Source organism: Neltuma alba, unplaced genomic scaffold (assembly GCF_004799145.2).
Source record: "Neltuma alba isolate B1F8T4 unplaced genomic scaffold, ASM479914v2 tig00012466_pilon, whole genome shotgun sequence".
Classification (NCBI taxonomy): domain Eukaryota; kingdom Viridiplantae; phylum Streptophyta; class Magnoliopsida; order Fabales; family Fabaceae; genus Neltuma; species Neltuma alba.
Genome location: NW_021636942.1, coordinates 1 through 19,647, shown reverse-complemented (window position 1 = coordinate 19,647; position 19,647 = coordinate 1). Strand labels below are relative to the sequence as shown.

The window sequence follows — 19,647 nt, the reverse complement described above, 5'->3', positions numbered from 1 at the left end:
TTTTTGGGTGGTTTTTCCTCTGTTCTTGACGTTAGGTTTAGTGGCAGGAAGAAAAAGATGAAGGTTAGTGAGGTAGAAACCCTTAACACGAAATGGGACTGGTTTGTCAATCAGGCCGCGATTGTTGTCAATGTGTGCCGCTACACTTGTCAATGTAGCTCTTTAAGTTGTCAATGACAGTTGCGTGCTTCTTGATGCAGGTTTAAGTTACTGATGGTATTTCAAAGCTTTTGTTTTTGGTTTAGGATTCAGAAGTTAATGAATGGAAAAGCTGTGTTTTTTGGTTGGTGTGTGTTGTGATTTAAGTTGGGTGTGTAGAATGATAATGGATGCTCTGTTTTTGGGTGGTTTTCCTCTGTTCTGACGTTAGTTTAGTGGCAAAGGAAGAAAAAGATGAAGGTTAGTGAGGCTAGAAACCCTTAGCACGAAATGGGATTGTGTTGTCAATCAGGCCGCGATTGTTGTCAATGTGTGCCGCTACACTTGTCAATGTAGCTCCTTAAGTTGTCAATGACAGTTGCGTGATTCTTGATGCAGGTTTAAGTTACTGATGGCAAGTACGTCTGGAAAACATCTATTTTGCTTTGTTCACATAAGGGGAAAGTTTATAAATGATGGAGAAGATAATATGAGATATGTGGGAGGTAGTGTAAGAACAACCAATGTAAAGGAGGGCACAAGTTATGAAGAATTGAAGGAAATTATATCATCAATTGTTGGAAAGAAAGCAACTCATTTCTTCTGAAATTCTCAGTTGTGTTTGATAAAAAAACTTTTGTGGAGTTGGTAGATGATGATGGGGTGGAACATTTGATAAAGTTCAATGAAGAAAGTGGTCATGTGTATGTCGAAGAAAATGAAAATGAGGACCACATAGAAGCAACAAGGGATAATACAATGGAGGAGCAAGATGTGTAAGTATAGTTGAACAAAACTGTAAATGGGTGTGAAGGGAATTTTTTGTAAATGGATACACACCAATAGTTAGTTTCTCGTATTACATGCAACCCTGTGTTTTTTTTGGGATGGGTTGTGAAATAGGTGTAGTTTCATGTATATGAAGGTGTAAATGAAAGTTGACTATGAATTGGCATGTTAGATTCTGCTGTCATTTAAGTTGTCATACCTGCACCTTGTATTGTCATTAGACCTGTTATGACTTATCAATAGAGCACTGTCACTTGTCAATTAATTTGCTGATGTAAGTTGTCAACAATATGAATTCAAGTTACATAACTTGTTTTAGTAACATATGATATTTTCAATCACTCTGTCATATTATATTTTTGGTTATTTCATATATAATCATTATTAATGAAGTGTCAATGGTGGCACTGTGACTTGTCAATGGTGGCATAGTGACTTGTCAATCATGTCCTTAAGACTTGTTAATGGTGGCGCTGTGACTTGTCAATGGTGGCACTGTGACTTGTCGTTGGTGGCACTATGACTTGCCAATGGTGGCACACTGACTTGTCGTTGGTGGCACTATGACTTGTCAATCATGACACACGGACTTGTCATTGGTGGCAAGTGACTTGTCAATGGTGGCATTTTGACTTGCCAATGGTGGCACACTGAGTGGATTTTGAGCACCACGGTGGATTGTTAAAGTTACAAAAATGAGGCTGAATAGTTGATATGCCTTGCTTGGAGTTCAAAGTATTTGTGAAGATTGTATGCTCTGTAGTGGTTACTATATTCCTTTTGGGGATTTCTATTTCCATATTGATGATTGCGTCTGAAAAAGAGGACGAATAAAGGGCACTTCAATCCCAACACTTTATGGCAACACAGACTGTGTGTATTTATTTGCTGCTGTTATACTTGTCAATGACTACTCTTATATTGTCACTGCAGCTATGTAGTTGTCACTGGATGTTGTGTTATTGTCACTGCGTTAGTTGTCACTGGATGCTGTGTTAGTTGTCACTGGATGCTGTGTTAGTTGTTATCACGTGCCCTGTTAGTTGTCACTGGATGCTGTGTTAGTTGTCATCACATGCTCTGTTAGTTGTCAGTGGATGCTTAGTTGACTAGATGCTGTGTTAGTTGTCACTACATGCTATGTTAGTTGTCACTGCATGCTCTGTTAGTTGTCACTGCATGCTGTGTTCACTACATGCTCTATTACTTGTCACTGGATGCTGTTACTTCACACTGGATGCTCTGTCATTTCTCACTGGATGCTCTGTCATTTCAGTGGATGCTCTGTTAGTTGTTAGTGGATGCTGTTTTTTGTTACTGGATGCTCTGTCCCTTGTCACTGGATGCTATGTTACTTGTCACAATATGCTCTGTCCCTTGTCACTGGATGCTGTGTTGTTAGTAAACCTTTTGATTATGTGTTTTTTTTTTTTTTGCAGATGAACTGTTTCCATACGATGTTGCGTGCTGTTAAGCCAGAGTTGTTTGCCAATGAGGACAAAATTGGCAACGAAGTGAAATGGGCTAAAGTTTATGTGCAGAATGATACGTGAGTGTAGTTGTTCTGTTTGATTGTGTTATGTTGTGTTTGTTCACAATAAAAATTGCATGCTGCTTACATATTGAATTTGCTTGGCAGTGATTCATGTGGAGTTCATGTCCTCTCTTGGCTACAAGAGTGGGATGGCACTGTTCGTGATGCTGCAGGATATACCATGCCACGATACTCCAATGATGAATTGCAAGAGTTGAAGGTTGGCTGTTTGTGGTGGTTGGTTACCCATCCACAAAATGAACATAGGGATGAAGTGATGTCAATGCTATCGGACTTCAACAAGAGCAAGAGGAGGAGATAGAGGAGTCCATTAATTTTTTGTTCTGTTATGCCAGGATGTGTTATGAGATGATTGGCACCTAAGGGTGTGAGCCATGAGTGGCAATAGCTTAATGGTCAATAGGTCCTTTTGTAACAAACTGATCAAATTATGTTTATAATATTATTATCTTTGTTATCAGATGTTATGATACCAATTTCTTGGGGACAACTCACATTTTTTATTTTTGTTGTTTTATATCTTTATTGATATCGACAAATTTATGTAATATTTAAGTAATATAACATGAGTTAATGACAAGTGATATAACAAATGAATATGTGGATATTAACAATTGATATTCAAAATTTTTACAACTGAAGGTGTTATTTATTTGTAATGTTAAGTAATATTTATATTAAAATATAATTAATCAGAAGGTGTTACTCAGAGTTATGTTCAATTAACAAGTCACTCTGCTCTATTGGCAAGTCACAGTGCTACCAGTGACAAGTCACAGTGCTACCAGTGAAAAGTCACAGTGCTCCATTGACAATCACAGTGCCACCATTGATAAGTCACGGTGCGACGATTGACAAGTCATCTTGCCACCAATGACAAGTCCGTGTGCCACCATTGACAAGTCATAGTGCCACCAACGACAAGTCAGTGTGCCACCATTGGCAAGTCACAGTGCCACCAACGACAAGTCACAGTGCCACCATTGACAAGTCACAGCGCCACCATTAACAAGTCTTAAGGACATGATTGACAAGTCACTATGCCACCATTGACAAGTCACAGTGCCACCATTGACACTTCATTAATAATGATTATATATGACAAATAACCAAAAATATAATATGACAGAGTGATTGAAAATATCATATGTTACTAAAACAAGTTATGTAACTTGAATTCATATTGTTGACAACTTACATCAGCAAATTAATTGACAAGTGACAGTGCTCTATTGATAAGTCATAACAGGTCTAATGACAATACAAGGTGCAGGTATGACAACTTAAATGACAGCAGAATCTAACATGCCAATTCATAGTCAACTTTCATTTACACCTTCATATACATGAAACTACACCTATTTCACAACCCATCCCAAAAAAACACAGGGGTTGCATGTAATTACGAGAAACTAACTATTGGTGTGTATCCATTTACAAAAAATTCCCTTCACACCCATTTACAGTTTTGTTCAACTATACTTACACATCTTGCTCCTCCATTGTATTATCCCTTGTTGCTTCTATGTGGTCCTCATTTTCATTTTCTTCGACATACACATGACCACTTTCTTCATTGAACTTTATCAAATGTTCCACCCCATCATCATCTACCAACTCCACAAAAGTTTTTTTATCAAACACAACTGAGAATTTCAAAAGAAATGAGTTGCTTTCTTTTCCAACAATTGATGATATAATTTCCTTCAATTCTTCATAACTTGTGCCCTCCTTTACATTGGTTGTTCTTACACTACCTCCCACATATCTCATATTATCTTCTCCATCATTTATAAACTTTCCCCTTATGTGAACAAAGCAAAATAGATGTTTTCCAGACGTACTTGCCATCAGTAACTTAAACCTGCATCAAGAATCACGCAACTGTCATTGACAACTTAAGGAGCTACATTGACAAGTGTAGCGGCACACATTGACAACAATCGCGGCCTGATTGACAACACAGTCCCATTTCGTGCTAAGGGTTTCTAGCCTCACTAACCTTCATCTTTTTCTTCCTTTGCCACTAAACTAACGTCAGAACAGAGGAAAACCACCCAAAAACAGAGCATCCATTATCATTCTACACACCCAACTTAAATCACAACACACACCAACCAAAAACACAGCTTTTCCATTCATTAACTTCTGAATCCTAAACCAAAAACAAAAGCTTTGAAATACCATCAGTAACTTAAACCTGCATCAAGAAGCACGCAACTGTCATTGACAACTTAAAGAGCTACATTGACAAGTGTAGCGGCACACATTGACAACAATCGCGGCCTGATTGACAACACAGTCCCATTTCGTGCTAAGGGTTTTACCCTCACTAACCTTCATCTTTTTCTTCCTTTGCCACTAAACCAACGTCAGAACAGAGGAAAACCACCCAAAAAACAACCCAAAAACAGAGCACCCATTATCATTCTACACACCCAACTTAAATCACAACACACACCAACCAGCACGAAGGCTCACGATTTTCGGCGGGTTGTGAGGGGAATTTGAGCATCGCGATGGGTTGTCACCGGATTTCCAGCAGCACAAAAGCACAACAGGGTTTCAGCTTTCTTCCGGTCAAACAAAAAACAGAGGCTCTAATCTCCTTTCAGCATTTTCGAATCTCATAAGCAAGGGCAAGAGGGTAATTTCCAGATTCTGAAAATTGCATCTAAGTCCCTTTGGGACTTCAAAAAAATTATGGGATTTCAGGAGACCTTTTTGCTGTATTTTTTGTTCTGTGGGACCTCAATGTCATTTTTCCAAATAAATTCTGCTGAGAAGAAATGTGAACTTCCGTTATACTCCCCACTAAAGAGGGGTAAAAAGTGAAAAAACCATTACTTTTTTTCCGAGTGATTTTTTTATTTAATTTTTGCGAATTTTTATGAATTGAAAAATTCTAAACAAGTTATTACCCCAAAAAATTTCTTTAACATTTTTAATGTAATTCAACCGAAAAATATCTATATTATCAATTTTTTTAACAATAATCAAATGCATATTTTTCCACCAAATTTAAATGCATATAAATTAGTAGTAAATTATACTTCTTACAAGTCATAAGTTAGTGCTTCTTTTGTTATTGTTAACCAAAAAGATCAAAGATCAAAGATAATGAAATGCAACTCATCAACAAATAACGATATACCGTGATAAAATACGACTAACAATCATGCTTTCTACAGGTTCTTTTTCTTTTTTGAAAAAAAAAACTCAGTTTTAATTTTTTTTTTCCCCATATGTTTGGGCAAGAATTAAATTTTAAAAAGAAATATTTCCAAAAAAAATAATATTAGTATCTCTATTTTTACACCTCAAAGAGATAAAAGTATGTGCAAGGTAAAAGTCACTTACATGTGCAACTAGATGCGCTTGTATATTATCACAATGTCTAAAAAAATAAGTTATGCGTCGTTGCTTATAAGTAATGTAATTTGTCATAAATTTTATATTTTATGTTAACATTATTCTGATGATTTCCTAATGTTCCTCATTTCTGTTCCTCTTTTGCAAAAATCTTGGTTGATATTAGAAAATGAGAGCACAAAAAATTACAGAGTTAACTAATTTTCTTTAAAATATATATTAATTTGTCTTCTCTTATTGGTAGTCTTAAAATCTAAAACCCACCCGCTCTGAAATAGAAAAAGGAATGGAAAGCAAACGAAAATGATAATTTACATAAGAAAATTTTGCATTTGTCCAAATATTTAAATCAAGGGGTAAATAATCGGTCTTTATCATTGTTGAGTTGCTGTACCGAGGAATTATCCTATTGGTGATTCATGAGACTCACTATTCAGATCAAAGACTCGAAGAGATTATCTATTGGTTTTTTTCAATAATACAGGTTACATCAGTGACCCACATACACCCTTTTTTTTTTTTTGGCTATGCATGATTATTTCCCGATTAGAGACAATCTTATTTGAGCGACTATCAAGCACTAAATGTAAACACCTCTTCTAACATGAATTCAAATATTAATTCATTCGATTGTGAGGGATTAATTCTTTCTGCTAGTCCTTATAACCTGGTTGTTTTTCTATTAAAACAACATAACGCTGCACTCCAAATTTTCAAGGAATTGCGTAGGAAAGATTGTGCTACCTCAAGACTTCATTACTCTTTGCTTTCGTTCCCTTTTATGTTGGATCCTTCACAATGGTAGCATCAATGAGAATCGAATTGGACATTATTTATGGAGTTAAGACGTACATCTGCCCATAAAGCATTCGTAAGTGGAAAAGTATTACTACCGTTAATTCATACAAACATCCGTTAACTAATAAACCATAAACGGATGTGCGGCTTACCATCTAGATCGAGAAAACATTTCTAGTTTCTATGCTTTGTTATTGACATCTGCTAACTCATATGGAAGGGTTTTTGAACGAGAAGGAAGAGAGGTGGTAAAAAGGGATCAAGCCAAGATCCAAATTCTATGCCCATGACCCACCTTGATGTCCAAGAGAAGATTCAAACATTGGCATTAGAATTTTTTAGATTCTCTCCTATTCAAAAGAGGATCCACACTGATCATTATATACAATAACAATAAAACCTTATCCTGTTAGGTAGAGTCAGTTCCATGAATTGTTTGATACCATTAAGCTCTACAAAAGACCAAATCCTTAAGAAAATTGTTGATCAAAATATCTCACTCAATTTAATCAACCCTCCTTATCCACAAATCCAAAGAGTCTTTAATCGTGATCAAATCATTTCAAAAAAATTTCTACCATTTTCTTTTAAATAGAAGTCACTCCAACTTTTTGGCTTATATGTTTATTTCCAATCCCATCTTTTCTTGTATGACCATACATCTATCTAAACATTCTCATATCAGTTATCCCACTTTATACCCATGGTATCCCTATAAAACCTAACAGTCATTTCCATATCGCATTATTGGTCTTGTAACAATGATAAAGCTTTCTTTTCACTTTATTAAGTACTTTCTAGTCATAAATAACTCACATAACTTTTCTTCATTTAAACCACCCAATTTAAATTCTATTATTAATTTCTTTGTCGATTTCCCTTTTTGTAAATAATCATTATGTATAATAACTTAATTCTTGCCAATCATATCAGCAGTTATTCTATCATTGTCACCCTAGCAAAGTAAAGTCTACTTTTTGTAGGCCTTTGTTGCTAAACATATCACAAATTTATTTTCTGTGTCTGATGAACAAATATGAATAAACCATCTTTCCTTTTCATTATACCGTACAGCTTGGAGTTCTGGAAGCACTTGAATATTATAACGAGAAAGCAAAGATCACATATCGTAGGCGGTCATATCACCAATTTAATTGTATATTTCAGCTTTAAATAGGACTTGGGGGCTACGAATATCATCCTGGCTTTGAATTAATCTGATCTCTAAGCTGGTTAACTGAGGATTATGTCCAGCTCTTCGGTAATCATTGACTGTCCTCTGCAAAAGTGCCTGCATGATTTGGTGGCACAAAAAATATTAATCACCCATCATTCAGAAGTTTTGAAATCAAGAAAACCGAATTTCACGGCATTGCAGGACAGAGAATCAAGAATCAGAGAAAAATGAAAAATCTCAAATGATGAAGGACTCCCCATTTCTGAGGCAACGCTCCGCAATATTGCGAGGGATGAATAAAATGAATCATAATATTGAGAAATAAAACAAATACCTGCAGGCTTGATACCGCAAGTTCTGCAGCCTTCTCAAGATTATCCGGGTATTTCTAGAACGCAGAAAGAGATTTTCTATGAATATTATGGAATTACTAGGCAATAAAGAATACAATTAAAGCCATAAGATAAATAAGAATGAGCAGTACATTGCTCCAACCAAGAAGAAGAGCAGTCATGAGATCCCCTGTTCCCTACGAGAATAAAAAAGCATAACAAAAAAAGGAAAAAAGTAAGCTCCAGTAATTCTATGTATGGATGAAACTCTAAAGAGAATAAGATTTTAGGAAAACTATCATATAAATTTCTGAACAAACAGGTGATGTCAAGAAATCCTCAAATGACGTTGCAATCCCCTCTTTCTTTAATTTTTTGTAAGAACAATCAAATAAGTTCATTGAAATTGCCCCCTTTTTTTTGGAAGCATTAACTTGTCAGTTCTAATTGCATTATTTGTATTTCCATTCGGTGCAGCAGACAGGCAGTGATGAAAGAGAAATCTGCGGTAAACAAGTCATCCCAATTTTATCAGATGCCCCTGAAGGGATCGATGGCCCAGTCATAAATTTACAAATGATGGTGGTAAAGGCCTCTTAAAATCTTTGTCAATTCTGATTTCATGGGAACAACAGAAAAATCTCATTATTAGGACTGTCAAGCTAATAAATTGGAGCCTGAACTCTGAAAATAATGGGGAAAAATAGATAATTGTAGATCCATACGTCATACAGCACTCAACTATGGACCAGTTCAACTAAAAATCATCCGTGGTTGAATGAACAGTGACATTCACTTTCCTTTACGAAAAAACAATTATAGCATTGCATTGTGAAAAACAATCTGATGGATTTCAGCACAGATTCAACGATAAATTTACAGCAATGAAGTATTCATACTGTGAAATAAGCTGGAATTTTGGGTATCACGATCTTAAATTGTTTGGGAGGCTGTCCCTGCCACATAAAGGTAATGCAATCATAAGCCATTGTCAAATGGAAGGCAGATAGGATTTTAGAAATCGAAAGTATAGCATATAAAATATAAAATGTATGAAAAAGTTGTGGAAAAAGATTGTTTATGACTGTCAAGATACAAGCAACTATATTATGCAGGGTAATTATGAAAAGTAAACACTTCAAATAAACATAACCGCTCAAATATCAGAAATTGAAAATTGAATGGAATCGTACATGAGATATACCTACCTTTTCTTTTTGATAGCTGCCTATTAGGAAGAGACTGCCATCTATACTTATGCTAGTAATTACAACCTGGAAGGCAACAGAACTTGTATTGACATCCATTGTACGCAAGTTACATGTGATGTTAAGTAAAGACAAGTTATTGACATTATACTACAGTGAAATGCAAGAACCCAAACATTATCTCGGAGACAGTTCAGTTTCTACTGCCCATAATTAACACGTGTAACAGAGATTTGAGCCATGGATTTGTCCGTTGTGGGGAGCATTAAGATGGAATTTTATTACACAAATAAGTGAACTGAAACAGATATAGCTTAGATTGCTACACTGCATGTGGTATTTCAATAAGTGAAAATTCGTTCCCCCTAAGCACGCAGCTTAGATTCCAGTGTGTGATGCATTATACTCCTCTAGTCCTAAATATAAGATCCTTATATACACTAGTATAAGGGTCTTACATTTAGGACCGGAGGAGTAGCAAAAAGCATGAGACATTTGCAGCTGATTGGTTACAATGGATGACCACATGAGAAGTTTATAGGATTTAGAGAGAGAAGCACCTTTCAGATAGACAATTCAGAAAGCATGAATCAAGATCAGAAGTCCATTTCCAAAGGAAAAGAAAACATTCGAGAACAGAAAAGATTTCAGTGTGGGTGTGTCCGTGTGTGCGTGTGTGTGTGTGTGAGAGAGAGAGAGAGAGAGTAAAAATATGAACATAGGCTTCCATAGGTGCAAGCACAAATGCAAACCTTTGAAGGTCCAGCCTCATGAAGAAGGTTACAGGCTTTCCGGCCATCTCCTTCAGACTGAATCCTGTTAAAATTGCAAGCGCTTAGATAGCAAACAGCAAAAATATTGTGAAGTAGCATTATGGTGTGGAAGTAAAACATAAACAATATTGAAGAACTTAAATTAGTCTACGGAAATTTGTTTCAATCACTTGTTAACATTTTTATTTTTCAAAAAATTACATAATTTGGAAATAAAACCCAAAAAAAAAAAAAAAGAACAAGATAACGTTGATAAGAAAACTAAATAAAAATTAGCTCATGAGATTTCCAGTCACTTCGTCAATCCCCATAGTGCACTCCCTAAGAAATAAAAAAAATAAAATTAATTAAAAGAAAATCCTCAAGCCAACAAGGAGTTCATTGCCAAAGAAACTTATGCTCCTTCACCTACCAAAAAAAAAAAAAAAGGAACCTTATGCTCCTTTTTTCTTTTTTTCTTTTTTTTTGGGACTTAATCAATCACCACCATCAACTCAACATCCAAAATAGACTTATACTTGGACTCATTCATCTCATCAAATGTAACTGGACTTGGCTCACTCTTCTTCTTTTCCCCTTTCTCCTGAATGCAGTTATCAGTTGCCTTAACATTTGGGTGTGGTCCTTCATTGTCCAATCCTTGGATTTGGAACTTCTATTGAGCAGGCCATAATTTCTTTAATAAGTCTACTCTTCAAATGTCCAATCCAATTCTATTTCACTAGGCTCGTGTTCTTTGAGTTTCAAATGCCTTAGGTCACAATCTTCATTTTTTCCAATGCCTGGGCATGTACTCGTGAACTTGGGTCCAACAATTTTTGTTCCTTAGTCTCAAAAATTTGTATAATTGTAATCACGTAGGTGACGGGAATAGGAGTTATGAAGTTAATTAGGAAAATGACCATAAGAGTAGTTGAAAGGTATTGAACCCATATATAGAGTATACACTTAGGTTGTATTCAAATTATGATGTGAATAATTCAGTGCGCATTACTCAGACTCTGTTTCCCCCGTTTCTCTCTCAATTCCTTCCTGTTTCTCTCAATTATCTCTCAACTCCCTCCCTTCCCTCTTTCTCTCTCCTGTCAGAGTTACAAACATCTATCACAAATCTCATGGCAGTATTAATATCACGTTTATTTTTTGTATACACTCTCTCCAAACTCGATTAAACTACTTGTTTAGGATTGCCACATGCTTATAACCTTCATTTTCTCATTGTTCTTTGGAACATTTTTCAAGGTTTATCTCCAATGTCAATGTCTCCAAACTTCATAGCTAACCCCTGCTCCAAGACAAGCCGGCAAACTTGATGCTCACTGAAGATAATCGACAGTATATTCCAAATCCACCGCAAAACTTCAAAGTCCTATTGAATATTCTTTTACGTTCAGTATTATATACTGAACAATATAACAGGCAAAGCATAGCGCTATGCTACCAAGTACCAGCCACGCAATATATCAGAACTTAGAAGAGACAGAAAATAAAGAACACATAAAACTGGGGGGAAATTTAGCCAATCTCAGTTGTTATATGATTACCTGAACCCTGTCAACAGTTCAGCTTCAAATTGATTGGGAGTCAACATCGAAGCTACTGGAACAACCTAACAAAATTTGAGTCACTCAGATGCTAAAACAAGCAACGAAATTCTACGATAAGAATGGACCACATATCATCCACCCCCTTCCAGTCTCAAGATGGAGGATGATGACATGTTATGGGTGATTACACCAAGACATGTATAACTGCATAGTCAATATATATTCCCTTTTATTTGGGGGGAAGAGAATGGACCATATAAAAGTAAATTTTGCTAATACCATCTCATACATAGGACAGAGAAACATGCGTTAAAAGCTGAATTTCAATTATTAGTGACTTGGGTCTACACGATTCAGCCAAGGAAGTGACAAAATCTAATCTAACTCTTAATAATGTATATACTGCTGGAATGCACCTCCAGCAAAATTTTGCGGATCATTCTTACCTTCTCACGATAAATTGATACCAGTTCTTGAGGTATGTAAAGCTTTCCTTCATCACCCATCACCGGATCACATACTGACAAGAAAATACAAACTTTAGAAAAGATACAGATATGCAAACAATACTTCCCCAGGAGAACTAAGATAAAGTGAAGCTCCGACGAAGAATTGAAGACTGTAAAGGCATGAATTATTAGGTGACTACAAAAAGGCATGGTCATTTTCCTTTTTATAATTATTTGGTAGACAGAGCTATAGAGTCAAATTCAAGCATTTGGAGATCTAAACGAAGATAGTTCTCTGAACGTGATTTTCTTGAGCCTTTTTATCCATTGATAAAGGCATGGTCCTTTATTGGTTGGCTATGATAGTAGTTTTACATCATCCTATTCTATTTTAGTCCAGTGTCTTATTTCAATACCACTCAATTTTTGTAAGATTTAGAGTTTACACCAATCAAAAGATGGTTTGAACTTAACAATGAACCCGAGTTTCTCAGACAAAAAAGCATACAGACTCTTTATCATCTTTCACACAGGGGGTGTAACTCGGGTGGCACCACAGTTTAGTAAAAGAATATTATTATACATTAAATCGTTAATAATTTGCAATGTCAGCCCCCTCCAAATCTTAATAGTTTGTTTTTAGCTAAAGCGACATGCGCCTGTGTTCAAATTAAATAATCTTAATTGATGCTTTAGAATATAAAATGTTAGGTCTTGTAGTTTGAAAGCAGAGGCGAACAAAGAGAATTTATGTACACTGTTATAATGCAGCTGGTAAGAGTTACAAAAGCATAAGAATGTCAGAAACTAATAATGCGAGAGAGGGATGCTGAAGAACAATTATATGGATTAAGAATTACAAATCGTTGATACACCATGCATGCAAATCGTTGGTGCAGATTTTTCTGAAGACCACAAGTATGAAGTATTTTTTGTGTATTTATCCCATGCTCAGATTTATTGACTCACACAATGATGATGCACTAAGGTTGAAATGGAACCAAACCAACAATTGATGGTTTGATTTGCGCAGTTCTACTAGTCCCCCTGGTTTAATTTGAGTTTTGAAACATCGGGACTCAGGATAAATTAACATTGATTCAGAGCAAGGTTGAGCCTCAAACGGTAATGAAGTGATGATTACCCTTGCGCTTTAGTAATTTCAGAAATCTTACCGTATGTAAGTTCAGGGTTTACTGTACGAAGCTTGCTGACAACTTCCAATATAGTGTTCAGGAAAGAAGCTGAACCAATATAACCTGAAAATACATAAAATTGGTAGGGGTAGACTTTTGCAGAATAATCCAGCACAATTCGAATTATCTTGATGTATATCAATAAAATTCAAGGTTGCATTGGGGAAGAAAAAGAAGATAACATCTACATGTATGAATTACTGCACCAATAGAAAAAAATAATGGAAGCTACCACCAAAAGTCATCATGACAACATCACAGGTCTCAGCAAGAGGATCATTCCACCTTAAGACCTTCCCATTCTATCCCAATATATCATGAAAGCAACGAGGAACCAGCAAAATGTCACCCCATTATCTACTACCAAGATAGCAGCAGGCATCACTCCATTTACACCCAAAGCAAGAAATAGGGCCCACTATTCCACATTACTCAACAGTCCAGAAAAAAAAAAAACCAACAAGAAGGGATCATACACCTGCAGAGAGGCTTTCATATTAAGCGAAACATTTAAATAAATTTAAAATAAAGTGGCCTCCATCCACTGTCACCAACAGAAAATATCACGAGGAGAAATCACACGACCTAAACAGATCCAATCATTGACTCCCTTGACAAGTCTAATGCTAGACGTACTACATCCTCATCTCTATGACAGGTGGCTGCACCAGAAGCATTTCATAAAAAGCTACCAGCAAGATGTCAGTTAACTCATCCATGGTTAGAAATACCACCGTCCAAGGAAAATATGCAACCTACCTCCTTTATTAATTCAACGGTCCTCAATTCCCTCATGGATAATACGGTCTCACAATCATGTCTAAAGCTTGAAACTGGATTTGCTGGAACCATTGGTTGTTGGTTTAGGAATTTAGAATAAGGCATAGCGCAGCGTAGTGATCTAGCCAATTGCTTTTATATATTGTGATGTTCTTAACATCTGTTGCCATAATGCTGATTTAAATTTCACCAGAGGTGAGAAGAGTGGAATACAGTTCAGTATTAATAAAACATATAGGACACTTTTTGACATACCGGTCAATAAGTGAGTGTAGAACAATAATTCATTTGCTTCAAGGCCTTGTATAATATCCCAGAGTTGCTCTCCATTCAAAACTTGACCCTTAAAGGTTGGATACCCTGCATGGTCCTCAAGTCTAGTTCACTGTTACTAAAAATCATAACACGTCTGAACTTATTCAGATTGACAAATGTCATCGCACCACAAATCAGGTCTCAAAGAGTCAGAGTCCAGAGACTGAATGAAGAAATAGAAGCAGCTTGCCTGTGTGATTCGAAAACTGCACAGAGTTAATTGGATCCACATCATAGCCCAAAAGTTGTAGCGGAAAGACAGCTGACTTATTTCCGACATAACCCTAAGAAGAATAGCAAGGGGCTACGTTGTCAAGGTAATTCTTCAGTGCGGTGCATGCATCCTACATGCAGAATTACGCCAAGAGGAAACTAGAAATAGCAATCGAAAACCGATATGATGAATTCTACTGTTTATTAAGAGGCAGCATGATCTAACAACGTTGAAAAACTCATTAACATCAATAATTTTTCATTCAACCAAATTAATTACCAAAGGAGTGCCCTTTGATGCTTTATCACCTTTTTCGCCTGGCAAGAACAACTCAGGATCCAACTCTTGGCAATGTCTTACAAACACATTTGATGTATATTAATTAAGCAATCCTGTATATCATGTTCATAAAGTATTAGGAGGCCTTATTTGAAATGGGACAATAAAAACCTGCACAGTGTGTGACTGAATGCTGAGAACTCGACCAGTCTCCGACGGAAGAGCAAGAGAAAGAACCGGCGGCGCCATGTCTGAATTTCTGGAATTCTTCGCCCTTGAAAGAGAAAGAACCGGTGGCGCCATGTCTGAATTTCTGGAACTCTTCGCCCTTAAATTTCGAACAATGAAACTACAGGATTGAAATAAACGAGAACAAAAGCTAAGAGTTAATTAAAAAAAAAAAAAAGCAAATTGCATTTCGCATATCTAGCTCAAGCTCTTTCCAATGCGATTTTGAACCAAGCAACAGGTGAAAAACAGGGCAGGAAAAATATAAATCACAAGTGATAGTTCCTCACCGGAAAATGAGAGTTTCTCGGGGATAATTGAACCAGGGTCGGCTTCTGAACAGAGACTGCGTCAACATTAAACGAGCACCGTGGTGTACGCTTGATTCCAGCTCTGAAAAATTATTAAGAACTAAGAAATTAATTAAAGTAATAGTTAATAATAATTAATGCCATCAATTTCAGCCGCCAGCGTAATCAGCAGCGTGGATTTCAGGGTACCTAATGGGTGGATTACAGGGTTTCTTGTATGACCAACATCGCAGGTTTGAGATTTTGAGTGAGAACAAAAAGATAAGGTCAGCAAGGGGGGAATCTAAGATTAAAAAACTAAGCTCGAGATTAAGAAAACACGCATAATACAAAGTTTATAATATAAATTTCTGAGGAATTGATGCAAGCAAAAATTAAAGAATTATGGGGCCATACCCAACTAGTCCCTCTCGCTTCGCCCCAGAGACTTTATCGTTGCCATGAAGCTTATTAAATGGGACGGAAAGGACTGAGATGGAAGGAGGAAATCTATGATCTTGGGAAAATGGGAGGGGAAATCTGAAAAATCTTCCGATACAAAACTTGTGGTACTTTGGGAAGGAATTTTAATGCTGACGTCAAACTTTAGGAGTATTTGAATAGAAACCAAATCATGATTTCAGAAGTGATTTTACAGTCTACGAAGTAAATATATGGAGAAGTTTATCTAGATTTGTAAAAAATACTTCTAAGAAGCACTTTTCAAGATATCCAAACACCCTTTTAATCTATTTTCTAACTCTTTTTTAATTATGTATAACTTGCCTTTAATTTTATATGTTTCATTTATATAGCTACAGATGTGATGTATATAATTAAAAAATAGTTACAACTATCTAGGTTCTTATTTATCTGTGGACAATAAATTTTTTTTGGGTGAAAGGACAATAAATTTTTTAATGGTGGATTTTTTAAACAAGTTTACTTCAAAAAAAAAAAAGGAGGAGGAAGACGAGGGTACAAATACTTTTGGTCGGTAAAAGGGGAACCTGAGTTTGGAGATTGGGAATTCCCACATCCTTATAATGAAACGAGATCTTTTTTCCTGCTCGTGAATGATAGACGTGTGTTTGGGATCACGATAAAAGCCTCTAAATTGACTTTTCCGCTGGAAAAAACTGAAAAAAATAACTTTTTATTTAAAAAAAATGTTTGGATTCGCCGTGAAGATAGACTTATACTAAAAACGAACTTTTTCTCAAAAGCTCCTGTTTTTAGTTTCTTCGTTGCTGCTGGTTAAAAAAGCTTCTCCACCAGACATTTTGATAGGTGAGGCCCACGAGTCAGGGATGAGAGAGAATGCATGATGTGAGTTCTTTTTTTTTTTAAAATCCAGCCAATTAGTTTTTAATATTAAAAAATTATTTTTTGAATAATAAAATCATTTTTAAAAAATAAATTTATTATTCTTTAAAAAATAACTATTGTTATTTTTATAATTTTAATTTTAATTTTTCTCTGACAATTATCATATTATAAACATATAATATAAATATGTACCATTCAATAAAGTTTACATCCTTTTCAATCATTTTACATCTAAATTTATTTTTTTATTAATCATCTAAACAAATTTTAACTTCTTAAACTGATCTTTTTTACAAAAGCCAACCCAAATATAAATCACATTACACTACCTGACTTTTACCTAATCTCATTTTTGTAAAAGTCAAATTGAAAAAAAAATAACTTCTCTTATCGCTAATCCAAGCACACCTAGAATGAGATTTTGTTATCGGGAATTCAATGTACAAGTATCATACCATGAACGTATGTTTGGCAAAAAAGTTCAAATTTAAGATGGAATCAGATTCTCTCCACTACCCTTCCCATCCTCTTCCCCTCCACTACCATCTTTTTCTCTTCACAACCATTGGATCAAAATTCCAATAGTCCAAATTTAATATTTTATAACATTTTATAAAGATAAATATTATGATAAAAAATAGATAAATAAATTTAAACTGTTAAAATCTAATCTGAACAGTTTATAACTACAGACTGTTATTATAGAGCAAATTTTTTTTAATTTTTTTATTACAATTGCAAACTGTTTAGACCAAATTTTAACAGTTTAAATTTATTTATTTATTTTTTTAATAATATTATTTTTATAAGATGTTAAATTTGGACCATTGGAATTTTAATCCAATGATTGTGAAGAGAAAAGAAGGGTAGTGGAGGGGAAGAGGATGGGAAGGAAGTGGAGAGAATCCAAGTCCATTTAAGATACCATTGTCAAGCATCGATCCTTTGTTGCAGCTTTATGTTGGGAAATTCGGAAGGGTAGATGTGACTTTATATTCCAAGGAGTTCAAATTGGTCATTTTAAAATTCAATATATCTATAAAAACTCTTCCACCAAGCCATATTTAAAAATGGCTTAGCACTAGCTTTAGACTCAGATTACTGTTCACAAGCCATATTAATAAAAAAAAAAAAAAAACCTTCTTCCTCTGGCTTCGTGTTAACTGATTCAGAATTAGATGCAATAGGATGTATTGGGCTGCACACTAGCTTTTTTTTTTTTTCCCCAAATGTATTGTAGTTGAGGCCTGTTATAAAAGGCATCATATGGCTTAAAACTTTGGGTCACATGATTAAAAAAACGCAACATTACCCAAAAAACCCTAAATGATCCTTCGGGGTTCACATTACCCAGGTTTTCATTTTCACGACAGCCTTCAAATGGCGCAGTGAAAAGAAATTACAGAGAAACATGCAAGAGGCAAAGTGTCAGAATCAACCGCAGAGTGAAGAAGCCCACAGTTCTGTATGAGATATCAAAATCCTCCCTGAATCCTTGCGCTAAAATTTGAAATTCAAATTCAAATTTCATTTCATCCTCAACTTTGAAACATCTATGTGCCCGTTTGGATTAGCGATTGGAAAAGTAACTTATTAAAAAAGTAGCTTATGGATAAGTGAAGTTGGGTAAAAGCTAAATTGAATAAGCTGAATTGTGTTTGGATTGGAGTTTAAAAAAGCTAGTTTGCAAAAGTAAGATTGATAAAAAGTTGTTTGGATTATGGTTGAGTAAAAGGAAATCTGGTTGTAAAATGACCAAAATGAGTATGAGTTTTAATAAATAACGAAACATGATAAAAAATTTGTATAATATAATGAATTTAAATTAATTTAATATGAAGAAGTGAAATTTAACAGGTGATTTAAAATTTAAAATTTTAAAAATCAAAAAAAATATTTTAAAAATGAAGCTCCTTGGGCGGCAAAGTAATGAGCCTTTACGTTAATCTGAGAGGGGTCATAGGTGATGAAAGCTTGATAAAAAAAAAAAAAAGAAGTAAATAGGGAATAATGATAGAAGTGGGAGAACAACAAAGGAGGAATTAAAAAAAAGGACCCTCTGCAGCAACGAAATTGTGGGAGAGCTGAGGTGAAAAACGAGAAAGTTGAAATGAGAAATATAGCAGAAGTGAGAGAAAAGAAGCTCTGGTAGAAAATAAGCTCTTCATAAGCTAAAATTCAGCTTGAGAGACAACGTACGTTTGTGGCTTAAATTTCATAAGCTCCTCTTTTTTTAAGCCCAACCAAACAGCATGATTTTTCCAATCGGGCTTACACTACAAATAAGCTATTTTTAAGCCCCTCAAAAGCCATGCCAAACGGACCCTATATAATTAACACACCATTCAAGCATTTTGGAAGGTTGTGCATGATTAGGTTATGCTCATGGGAGAGTTGTTTCCAGGTAATCTTGTATCCACTGATGTTTATTTTCATTCTGCGATTCATTTAAAACTAATTTGTGCGTTTAGCTTACATTAACATGTTTTGGAGGTTCACGTTGGAAGAACCAAAGGGTTGACATGATCCTTCGGGGTTCCCAAAGGTAATTTTCCTACTGATGACGGAATATAGTTGTTCAAATACGTCCAATGGAGGTTTAGAAGCTATTTACCTGTCATATGTTCATTTGATGTTTTACTTTTGTATGATATTTATAGATGAGGGTCCTGCTTCTCCCTTTCCCTTTCTGTTTTTTCTTCCTTTTTTTCGCATCTCACTTTGTTTCTGTTGAAGCTGAGGTCAAGATTCAATATAAAATGTTTCTAATAGGTGGTCTTATAAATAGACTTAGAATGAAACTATATCAACTGAGTGTACATTTCATAATTACTTTGCAGTAAATATGCTCTAATTTTATCATAAACAAAATTGGATA

At 35.3% G+C, this 19,647-nt stretch overlaps 2 protein-coding genes across 4 annotated transcripts; one reads left to right on the top strand and one right to left on the bottom strand.

Annotated features, from left to right (window-relative positions):
• Positions 1–881: 881 nt before the first annotated feature.
• On the top strand, positions 882–2,922 carry LOC114727353 (uncharacterized). The gene is made up of 3 exons (XM_028914054.1): positions 882–914; positions 2,367–2,476; positions 2,567–2,922. The coding sequence occupies exons 2-3, from the start codon at positions 2,367–2,369 to the stop codon at positions 2,781–2,783; spliced, it is 327 nt and encodes a 108-aa protein (XP_028769887.1). The 5' UTR covers positions 882–914; the 3' UTR covers positions 2,784–2,922.
• A 4,610-nt stretch (positions 2,923–7,532) lies between these two features.
• LOC114727354 (pyridoxal kinase) lies at positions 7,533–15,878 on the bottom strand. 3 transcript variants are annotated; one of them, XM_028914057.1, is made up of 14 exons: positions 15,858–15,878; positions 15,441–15,543; positions 15,094–15,271; positions 14,620–14,713; positions 14,370–14,474; positions 13,314–13,397; positions 12,136–12,209; positions 11,687–11,751; positions 10,122–10,185; positions 9,370–9,435; positions 9,061–9,117; positions 8,314–8,358; positions 8,164–8,217; positions 7,533–7,943 (listed from the first exon to the last, which is right to left on the bottom strand). In XM_028914057.1, the coding sequence occupies exons 2-14, from the start codon at positions 15,506–15,508 to the stop codon at positions 7,803–7,805; spliced, it is 1,095 nt and encodes a 364-aa protein (XP_028769890.1). In that variant the 5' UTR covers positions 15,509–15,543; positions 15,858–15,878; the 3' UTR covers positions 7,533–7,802. The 3 variants fall into 3 exon arrangements, with proteins under 3 accessions (XP_028769890.1, XP_028769889.1, XP_028769891.1); XM_028914056.1 differs by lacking the exon at positions 15,858–15,878 and adding an exon at positions 15,651–15,839; XM_028914058.1 differs by lacking the exon at positions 15,858–15,878 and adding an exon at positions 15,651–15,837 and having other exon boundaries at positions 15,094–15,196.
• Between the last annotated feature and the right edge of the window lie 3,769 nt (positions 15,879–19,647).